The 11,183-nt window shown below is 45.9% G+C and overlaps 1 protein-coding gene across 6 annotated transcripts in view; it reads right to left on the bottom strand.

Moving 5' to 3' along the window:
- Positions 1 to 3,215: 3,215 nt before the first annotated feature.
- Positions 3,216 to 11,183, bottom strand: part of LOC120903187 — a 33,534-nt gene continuing 25,566 nt past the window's right edge. For all 6 annotated transcript variants that reach the window (XM_040312453.1, XM_040312450.1, XM_040312456.1 and 3 more), the window contains exons 6-9: positions 7,513 to 7,648; positions 6,036 to 6,355; positions 4,420 to 4,624; positions 3,216 to 3,613 (exon numbers count right to left, since the gene is read on the bottom strand). In XM_040312453.1, the coding sequence (XP_040168387.1) occupies positions 3,347 to 3,613; positions 4,420 to 4,624; positions 6,036 to 6,355; positions 7,513 to 7,648 (928 nt within the window). In that variant the 3' untranslated portion in view covers positions 3,216 to 3,346. The remainder of the gene's footprint in view (positions 3,614 to 4,419; positions 4,625 to 6,035; positions 6,356 to 7,512; positions 7,649 to 11,183) is intronic.

The following is an 11,183-nucleotide window of genomic DNA, read 5'->3' as shown; positions in this document are numbered from 1 at the left end:
CTTCCGACAAGGCAAGTGCTCGCTTGCCACCCCGCCGAGCGCAAGAACGTTTGCTGGGCAGGTGTATTAGCAGGTAATCGTGGGGAAAACTTCTCGTGCAGAAAGGAACGGAAAAGAACAGCACAGGGCAGCCCTAATTAGGATATTGCGTTCTTCAGGTACGGCGGGGTTTACTTTGGAGATTCTCATCGATTGGGTGTATGTTGGAATCTGTATTGTAGTGGAATTTTGTAATATTATAAAGGCCTTTATTTCGACAGGCAAAATAAAACGGTTAAAGAATTACTTTTTGTGGCAATTCCGCATTAAATATTAGCAAAAAATCTGAACAAGGTATCTTACCGTTAAAAAATTGAAAATGTACATAATGCACTTTAATTCCTTACTTTCAAATAAATAGTTTGACAAAAAACAATCCCAATGGAATAAAGTGTTATCAATCATTTCAGCTAGCTTTTGTGGCTCTAACACACTTCTCTTAAACACCGGGTTTAACACACTGCTCCAATTAGGATAGTTCTTATCGAATCGATAGGCATGGTGCTCCCCACCTCTTGACCAAACAATTGTAAAATGTGGTCTACCTGTCGTCCCAGTTGGCCGCATCATTGAAAACTTCCAGCTCAGGTACATCGGCACCGTAAGCTGCCTGGCAGATACCTGGCTTGCCATTTTGTGTGTTTGCCCCACGTGTTATCATCGTCCCAGCTCCCTTGATATTGAGCGAGCCCCCCAGAAAGCCCGACCCGGTAGCATTGCGCACGAAATGTGTTCCCATGTTTGTGAGCAGCTGCCGTGTGCAAATTACCGAAAACCACAGAAAACTTATCTAGCCGACTTTTCCACTTGGTGACATGGTTGTGGTTCCGTTTTTCTAACCCTCCTCCAGGCTCCACTTGGACAGCGTCAACCTCTCTGGGAGCTCTCACTCTCCCTCTCCCTGGTGATGTTGACCACCTTCAGCAAAAAGGCTACCTCCCAAACCATGTCCGATTGACCGCTTACTAATTCTCTAATTTGCTACGGTTACCGAAAAGGGACAACCCTTTTGGGTTAGTTTTTCTTATTTTCTTCCCATGGATCGACGACAACGTCGCACAGGAATGCTGCTTTTTTATTGTTTTTTACTGCTCATCGGTAAACTACAGCATTTAACTGACAAGCTTAACGAAGAGCTGGTGAACACTGGTGGTCTCACTACCCTTGCTTGGGAGAAGCTTTTTTCTCGACTTGTTTTGGTATTGTAACCCGACCTTCGACATTGACCGCAAGAGCAAATGGGGAATTATTGGATGCTAAAATGGCTGTCGGCAGGAAGTTTCGGTTGAAAACCACCCTTGAACACAACGGATGCTTCGGGTTAGTGTCGCAGAGGTAGATTGGTGTAATTAAAGTGGGTTGATAGTTTTACACAGATCTTACAACGTTAAAAAACTGTGGTTAAAACAAATCGATAAAAGTACACACTCCTTTCTGCAGCATGTTAAGACAAGCGCCACGTGCATTGCATACATTCCGGCGTTGTTGAGCAACCAATAAAAAAATGTTCGCCAAGCACTTCGCAAGCTTTTTGAAGGCATTTCTTTTCGGGCTCTGTTCCTATTTTTTGTCGGGTCAAAGTTACTGGCGATAGAAATAAATCTACCTATCATCTCCCAGCTTTCGAGCGCCGGAACGCTTGAAACTTTCATCATAAATTCCATCACATTCCTCCAGCCCTCTGATCAGCAAATTTGAAAATGTTTCGAACACTTGAGGCTACGAAGCTGCCTCTGCCACTTTTCTTTTTCATGCATCCAACAAAACACTGCTTACGCGGGTGCGGTTACGTCCAACCGCAATCTTTTGGCTTTTGCTTGTCTCGATTTCCGTGTGCCGGTGAAAGCCGCCCCGCGTTGGCGTGCGTTGGCGAAAATGGAAAATTATAAAACAATAAAGACAATAAATTAACGTGATTGTTCGCACACTCAGTGCGAAAGTTCCTCCCCGTAGCCCGTATGCGAAAGATACATGCACATCAGTGCCGCTTCGGAGCGAGCAGGGATTCGCAGCGTTCGGTAGCTGTCGGCAAAACGGCCGCCCGCCATCGACAGGGCCGCCATCAGCCATGCCCTGTGAGGACGCCTGTGCTGTGCCCCCTTTTCATTATAATGTTCACCGGCGGAGACAGTAAATTATGCAAATTTCTATATCCTTGCTGCCATCCCGGCTGGTGGCGTACCGATGGCAGCTACCAGCTACGTCACTGCAAAATGCTACCGGTTCGATATAATGTAGATGGCCCGGAGCGATGTGTACCGCTAGTGGTAGTGCCGTGCAGCATCGTGACGCTGCGTCACCTTTCGCTCGCTGTGTGCAACGGGGCGGGGCGGCAAAGTGCTTTCTTGCGGTAAAGTGATTGTATTTTCGGGAAACAATTTCCGTACAACCGTGCCACCAAAAACCATTTCCCTTTATGCCACGGGGGTTTGAATGGCATTCGGGACATTGTCGTTTAGCAGCGCGTACAGTGACGAGTGCAACAGTCGGTCACCCCTTTGCCAGGGTAGTGTGACAATCTCATATTGATTTTATATTAATTTTGTGAAATGCAAACATCAAACGAATCTTTCGGAAAAGGATTACGTTCGTGCTTCGCCGGTTAAGGATACAATTATCACAAACATCCTGCCAATGCCAGCTTAACGTACCACACTGTACCCTCAACCATGTGCCACGTTCAATCACGACATAAAGCCTTTGCTTTTCACATCTCTCGTCTCGTACAAAGTGAAAGTTTCCACACAACGAACCAACGGGTGAGGTCCTCAGAAAATTGTTTCCGAGGAAATTTTACCAATATCAGCGTGTGTATGTGTGGGCGCGCCCACCCATCAATACATATCTCACATGCACATGCTTCGCCTCACAATTCCGTCGGAATTTTCCCATTTTGTACCACGGCTGCGAAAACGGCCCCGAAGTTCAGGCTTCGACACACTTCTCCAATTAATCATCAGCAGCGAACTGGGAGTATCGGTGGTAGCGGTACTCCTTCCATACTCACCGGAACTCATTGTGTTGTTACCACCGCACCCCGCCTCGCCACCTAGAATAAAATGCATTGTTCGTGCTTTTAAAAATGTATGTTACCACATTTTTTAACCCTGCTTCATTGTTGGTGTGGTACTTTCTTTCGAGAAAAATTTCTGCCTGCCTTCCCTGCAAACGATTACTTCTTCATTCTGCACGCAAATTTGTGCAATTTTATTGCGCGACTGTGCTCTGCGGGCAAATTTCTTTCCGGAATTAATCACTAAACGGGCACTACTAAACAGAATGGCGGGAACAGAAGGGAGGAAGGAGTTTATCCATAAAGAACGTTCGGGTTCCGATAGACTGGGACGCTTTGTACCGTGATCGGTCGGGGCACTGCCGGTGGCCGCTGTGAGCGAGTTGCTGCGTCAAGCTTTTCAATTTCCCGATCAATCCATGGCCGGTAGGTGGTAAGGTTGGTGAACAGATGCGGCGCATGATTGATGTCGGTGGACCAGGTCAGCAGACCCTGGACGGTGCGCCGTAGTTTGCCATCTTCCAGGAGCTGATCGCATATCAGGGGAGAGCCGCTGTATTCCTGTAGAAAGTAGTAAATTGTTAGAATAGTTTGCATTTGGAAAACAAGACCAGAACAATCATTAAGCCATAAAAGATAAGTACATATTAACATGAAGTGTCGTTCAGAGTTAGTCTTTCATAACCAAAATACTTCATAGAAGTTCAAAACGTTTTTTTAATCCCTTAGCTGATTCAAAACTTAATGTAAAACTGCACTTTTTACAGAAATTAAATCATATTAGACTAAACCACAATACAACAACTATAATATCGCCTAGAGTGTAACAAGCTGCCAGAGTTTTGCAATAGAGGGCGCTATTACTGTTCAACTTATGAATGCATTAGCAAAACAAATAAATAAAAAAACTTGTTAAAAAATGTTTCTAAACAATTTCAAAACAACCTTTATAGATTAATAAGCTAAGAATACACGTTCCATATGAAATCGCACTGTCTTTCACGGGGCTTTAAATTGACCAATCGTCACTAACAATTGACCAGTTCATCACACACAGCCGCACGACCTCGTTGCGAGCGTACACTAAACCACACATTCGTGAGAGACCAAGAAAACCGCAAATGTCGAAAGCTGCATCGTCCAACTCTTTCCTTTGCGAGCGAGCCAAACCGCCAAACGACACAGTGCCCTCGAAACGAACCGTCCAACTAGCTCCCCCCAAAACACGGAAACATGGAAAATCCTTTACGCAAATGTGCCCGCACCCGCACCGTTGCCTGCCCGGGCGAAAGCAATCTACGCCATCGCCAAGCAACAGTGTTCCGATTGCTGCCGGTCCGTTTCGGGTTTCGGTCAAGTACACTTACCACATCTATGCTACGGTTTTTGGCCGCACCGTAGCCGGCGCACAGATTGCCATCGTGCTGCAGATACTCCCGATGCTCCGGCCGGCACTCGGTGGCCGGAAAAATGCTAATATTTGTCGTAACGTAATTAGTGCCATCGTTGGCCAGCCAGTCGTCCGCGCCAGTGCTGCCAGCTGCCGGTGGTGGTTGTGCGGCCGGTGCCGTGCTGCAGATTTGGATACACCGATGCACCGAACGGATTGTGCGAACCCAGGCAGTCCGGTATGACCATGTGTGTGTGTGTGTGTGTGTGTGATGCACCGGGAAACCATGGTGAGAAAACCGAGAAAAGATAGACGGTGCTAATTGAATAAACGACGTTCTTTCGATGAAATTATTTAATTCAGATTTTAGTCAAACACGAGCTGCAGCCACGGCAACCCCTCCGGGAGGAGTAAAGCGTTGACCAAAAGCCCGGTGGCGGTAGCCGGCGTTTCTCATTAGTGCTACGTACGGTGAGGTTTCCAACTTCCCGAATGTTTACATTTTACGAGGACAAAAGGATAAGATGGACGATTCGTTGGTTCGCTGGAGGTTAATTCATAATGAAACCGGAAGAGTGTTATTTAATCAAGAGAATAATTGTCACCAAACAAGCTGCAGTACATCACGGTTTTTTTTTTTTTTGGTTTTGTGGTTTTAAGAAGCTAAAGTCAACCACCAATGGATGGGCAATGGTTCAAATTGCTTGTGCAAATAACTCATCTCTAATGAGCATGGATTAAGATGTACATTGTATGATGGGACAAACATTCATTATGAATAACGTTTGACGTTACAATTTACCATAAAATTGGAGTAAAATAAATCTGAGGAACGATTAAGACGCGATAAATGCAGATATTTTTACTTATTTACTCATTAAAAATCTTCAAAAATTACTTTAAAAAATTAAAAAATTTAAAAAAAATACTTCATTAGATTTCAAATTTCAATAAAACAAAAAATAATGTTTTGTGTAAATAGCTTTACTAATTAAACTACTTTGTGCCCTAAACAATGTGCTATAAGAGAAAGCAGTTCTTATGACAGGCTAGAAAAGCATTGGATTTCTGTCATTTAGTGTTTAGTGTGTCATTATTATTACAAAAAATATGATTTCGATCACCAAATTTTAAATTTTACTGAAATAAAGGATTACATGCGCCTGCTTCGATATCTCTACTGCAATCCTTAAATACATTTTACTATTAAAGTATCTATACATTCACTTTGTATTCAAGAATGCCATGACTTGAGACGAGAAGCTTTTTGTTATCTCTTACAAAGAAAGTTTAAGTAAAGCTAGTAAAAAACCTCTTTCTTTGGCAGGAAACTTAAACAAACCTCAGTCGAAACCGTAATCCTCGCCCAATGTAAGACACAATCCCGGAACGTCCCGATTCCCTATTCCCCACAGCACCACAGCACCCCCTCCGGCGCTCTAATTGCAAAGTCAAACGAAAGCCCACCAGCGAAACGTTCCAATTTTCAAAACCGCAAAAACAAACGAAACGAAAAGGAAGGGAAAACTTTCCTGCTCAGCTCAGCCCTCCCCTGACCCTTTTGCGCGTAATGCCCTCGGTGCGATTACTTACGTGCTTGGAAGGTTCGTCTTCCGCAGCGACACGGTGTAGCAGGCGTGCTCCAGGGGGCTCCGGGAGCTGGCTGGCGGCGCGGCGGCACGGTCTATAATTGATGATAAGCAAATAGACGCCGGTGTCCGTTTCCGTTGCGCTCGGAAAAGTTGCGTCCTGGCAAGATTTGGTCGTGGTGCGTCACCACCAACGCCACTGCCGCCACCGCCACTGCTCCGTACGCTAACTGGCCGCGCTCGCAGCCCACCTGTCGAACCGATCGGTACGGGAGCTTCCGTTGGCGGAGCGTTCGGCGGTGGCTCGAGCAGCAACAGCAAAGCCTGCAATTGGTTAATAATTTATTTTTATTCTACCAGTAGTATCATTGGCAGTCGGGGGTGGGCTACAATTTGTGTTCTTTCTCATCGTAAATATCCCAACTGCCTATAAGAGTGTGTGCTGTGTGGGTGTGTGTTTGTGCGTGTGTACGTGTGCTCATCGAGTGAAAGGTTTTTAGTGCGGCATCCTGATCATCCTGAGAATGGGATGGAGCAGCATTCTGCATCCAATATTCATTAGCAGAAGCAGAACTGAGCTCAGCCTCGGTGTGCATCCGTAACCAGATGGTAGCGCTGCTGTACAGCAATCGGGTTGTACGTTTCAATTAATTTCATCTTTCACTTTCCGGAGCGGAAATGAAAGAACGCTTTTGTGCCCCTGCACTGATCCATCCTGCTACTTGCTCCGAGCGGAAGCGCCGCAAGGGGAGGCGTTCTTTCATCTCCACCCCAAACCTTCGCAAACGATTCACCCCATACGAGGATGCTGTCCCGGGTGTTTATTGATATTGCACTTCCGTTAACAACTTGTCATCACACCGAAACATTCTGCAGCTGCTAAAGACCACCACTGTCGGGACGGAACAGACGACACAATCACGCACGCACGCATGAGTTTGTTCCGCCGGGTACAAGTGGCGCACTCCTGTCCCCATACAAAATTGCAACAAACACCGCCAGCAGGACCGGTGAAAGATTTCTGATCCCACACACACAGAAGATCCCGAGGATTGCACTTCAGCCAAACCTGTCAACCGTCACAAGCCGTGTCAACAGAGCGAACCAAAGAGCGAAGCTAAAAGGGAAAACAGCATCGTGCTGCGATGGATGCTACGCAACACAGACACACACAAGTCCCAGCAAACATCAAAGGATGCCATCACATGCCACCACAGAAGGAAGTGGCACCCGGGTGGGTAAGGATCTGTTCAAAAAGAAACAATCATTTGTCAACTGGGTCGCCGACACGGGGTAGACATATGAGGTGAGTGCTGTTGCAGGAGGGGTTTTTGCAAGCTCCCCCACTGCCCGCTTTCCAACGCGCTCATCATTCAACATTCAGCACGTCCTTTTTCCCAATCGGAGGACGTCGGAGGACATACCCCGGATGACAACTACAATTCCATTCTGTAGCACTTTGTGTACGCATTGTTACCTACAACATTGTTCTCGAGCCGCTCGAAAGTGGTGGCAAATTTCTCCGGCAACAGTATCCTGCCCACGGGCCACCGCGTCGCTTCCTCGGGCCGCTCCGGTGCACGCTCGCTCCAGACGATCAGCTCTTCCGGTTGCTTGCTGAAAATTTAATTACAATTCCATGAATGTATCCACTACTGGTATCGTATGGTAAATAAATGTAGAGTATGTAAAATAAATCTGATTGGCTAAAGAGAGGGACGCCCGGATACGTGATTGTTGGGATGCAAGGGATCGCCTCGTCAGTACTGCACCCGATTGTTAGCAAAGCAAAGATGTGTTGTGTGTTACGGATTAAGCAAAGGGAAGGAGGGTGGACTGGGATTGGCCACGGTTGCCATGCCATGCTACTCAAACACAAATTATTTATTGTCCAATGGATGAGTGCAGCGGGAGGAGGAGGTGAGTATGTAATTACAAGCTTATGTCATGTTCTTTGTATGCGAAACGTTTAGCCGAACAACAGGATCTTTTGACATGCATTCTAATCGGCCAAATCTGGAGATAACGTACGAGAGCAGTTGGAAAATGCTTTGTTGGAATGGTATGTAAAAATCATACATATGAGATAAAAGTTACTACATTTCAATTGAAAAATGATGATTGAAGCTTCAAATAACTTTACAAATAACAAAAGAAACAATATTTAGACAGTAAATAACATATTTCATTAAAAAAATTTCCTCTTCGTATCTAAAGCATGCAGCCACGTTCAAACATCATCATGCCGATCTTTGATTAAGCATCGTTTGATCCTGATATGCTGTGGTAATCGTGCGCCTGCAAGGTAGGCTAAACACACAACACTCTGCACCTGCTGCTAATGAACGCTTTTAATGTGCTCTCAGATTGCATACCTTCGGGGCGGTGGAAGGATAGCAAAACTAGTAATGAGTGTGGTTTCATTTGTTTGCACACCATTATACGGCGATTGATCGTAGTTCAGTTATCTACCTGGTCGAAACGAAACATTTTCCTGGGAAAACGAATCTGAAATCAATTACCTACAGTCCGAAGTACTTTATTTTGATGGGGAAAACTAAATAAAGAACATTTCATTATGTACTCAATGCGAGCAAAAAAAAAGTACGAGAGATGTTTAATAAGATCAGTTATCGACTTAAAACGACTTAAAAATCCTTTTGCTTTTTTTCACACTACCCTTTGTTTATACCCTGCTTGGTGGATTTTAATCTAGCTACTTTCAATTTTCCCGTGACAAAGCCCCGGCAAAGTGCCGGTTGAAATATTGTCGGCATAATGATACTGATTACGAAGCGCGACCAACCCCATCGACTCATTTTTCGTTTCCCACGAGCGCACTCGCTGTCGCTTCGCACGCCGCAAAAACCCATCAATCCAACGCTCGAACGGCTCTCGAAACGGCAATATTCCCAAAATCACACAAACCTTGCCCGCGTCACTTCCACCCCCATACTGAAACCAGTCAGCGCAAACGCAAGCGACCGGAAACGGATGGAAACGCATCAGTGCGAAAAATCATTCCACCGAATGGAGCACAACAGGATGGCGTTCCGCGCAAACCCTCAACGAGCTGTTGGTGCGGAGAGAGAGAGAGCGAGAAAAAGGGAAGAAAAAATTTCTATATCTATATACAACAGAAACGATGTGAGATAAGGACTTAGCGCAATCATTATTCATCTCTCTATCCTCTAACCGGGAGCAGTACTAATGAGTAACGAGCTCGCAAGGTCGGTATGCCGCGCACCACGGTACCAGAAAGAAACGACGATGGTCCGTAGAAGCTGATCCCGGATCACTGCCGTGGTGGTGGTGGTGGTGGTGGTGGTGGTGGTGGTGGTACGAGTGAGAGACCCTCCACCAAAATGAAGACAAAAGACTACTAAATCGTAAGTAGCGAGTGCTTGGTGAGGGACAGAGAGCGAGCAAGGCAGCGGCGGTGAGATAATGGAAGGAAAACATCACAAAACGCGCGTCTAATCAGAAAAAGGATTTCCATAGCACCGGCACCGCAGTACCGTAGTCGTCGTTCGGTGAAAAACTCATTTCCTGACAGGCGAACCGAAACCTGGTTCCAACACTCACAGAGAGAAACACACAGACACACAACCAGAGTTTGGTTTCATTCCGGTTTTGCCAGAACAAATGAAGGAAACGAATCCTACAGCCACCGTTAAGCCGATGCCACGGATAACTTCACTCAGCACCGGGCGGCACAATCGGAAGAACCGGTCGGTCGCTTTTCCGGCAGTGTGTGCGAGTGACGAAAGCAACCGCCGCACAATGCCGCACTGGCTCGAAACCCAAGCAGCAGCAGCAACACGGCGAGGATTTGGGAGGGAAACAAGTATATTACTTTTAATCAATCATTAGTAAAAGCAGCTTTCATTTGTCTTCGGTTCGGCGGTTGGCGTGCTCCGGCGTGCTCTGTTTGCCCCTATTATATGCCGACAGTTGGCCGACAGCCCACCAAGCCTTACCACCGGACGAGTACCACGTGTGCGCTGCTCGAGGTGGCCGGTGGGGCCACACACAAACATTCGCCATTGCCACAAAAGCGTTAAACACGGCGCAAGCAAACAAACAACAACAAAGTCAACCACATGAAGGAGCGTTGCTGCCGGTCACCATCACCATTTTCGGAAATGAGAAGAAAAATGATGGATATAAATTTTCCTTTTAGAGGCAGCAAACCATTGTAACCAAACAAATGAAAATAAACATTCTGCTTCCAGGCCCCCTCTTTTGTCGCAGCCTCTAGTAGCGCCAGTGAAGTACGCATATCCTTTACGCCAAGCGAAATGAGTCCTGGCTTACAGAGAGCATGGGGGAGGTGACTGTACAAACAGTACAAACGGTCGACGGTCGCCGAGTTGCTTGTGGTCATTTTGTTTTCCTTTATATCACGTCTATTCTTTCTTTGCTTTTTTGTCCTTTTCCCCCGGTATCTTCCCCATTCACAAACACTCGGCTGACGGCTGACAGATTTGCACCGCACAACGGACCTCTCAGACGGATGAAAGCTGGCAACGGGAAAAAAGGATTCCATTTTTCTTCGCCAAGTCCCGCACTCCACATCCGCAAGGCCTCGTTTGTATCATGGATTTAGTGTTTGATGCGATTCTGTCACACGGTACATTCATTTCCAGTGCTACCAGAGCTCGACCAGACCGGGAAGCAGCGACGTTTGTGCGCTTTATGTAATTAATGCGCGTAAGTGGTGTTTGATGCTGTGTACGTGTGGCTCCCGCTTCTGTATGTTGCGCTTCACGATCCGCACAATTACAATCTATTCGCATCATTACTTGGAGGGGTGGACGAGAACTACATAGATTAACTGTGTAAGCGTCTGCAAGTGATTTGTCTTCGTAGTGTATGCGCGATTAAAATCACTTTTGGGTTGTTTTGCGTTCTCTGTACGCGGCGAATGAAACTCTAGGAACTGGTTGCCTGGTTTGGAAACAGTTTGAAGTCACTAGAACTTCTATATTCCACCTAGAAAGCTATTCCTGTAGGATTACCTATTGACTTCTTCATTTACGTCATTTGAGGATGTTGAAGATCGATTAGGCTTTGAGCATATAGATGTAACGATAATGTCCAAATCTATCTATCTATATATACAGTATCTATCTTTTAATGTAATACACAT

Source organism: Anopheles arabiensis, chromosome 3, assembly GCF_016920715.1.
Source record: "Anopheles arabiensis isolate DONGOLA chromosome 3, AaraD3, whole genome shotgun sequence".
Lineage (NCBI taxonomy): Eukaryota > Metazoa > Arthropoda > Insecta > Diptera > Culicidae > Anopheles > Anopheles arabiensis.
This window is presented reverse-complemented; position numbering and strand designations above follow the sequence as displayed.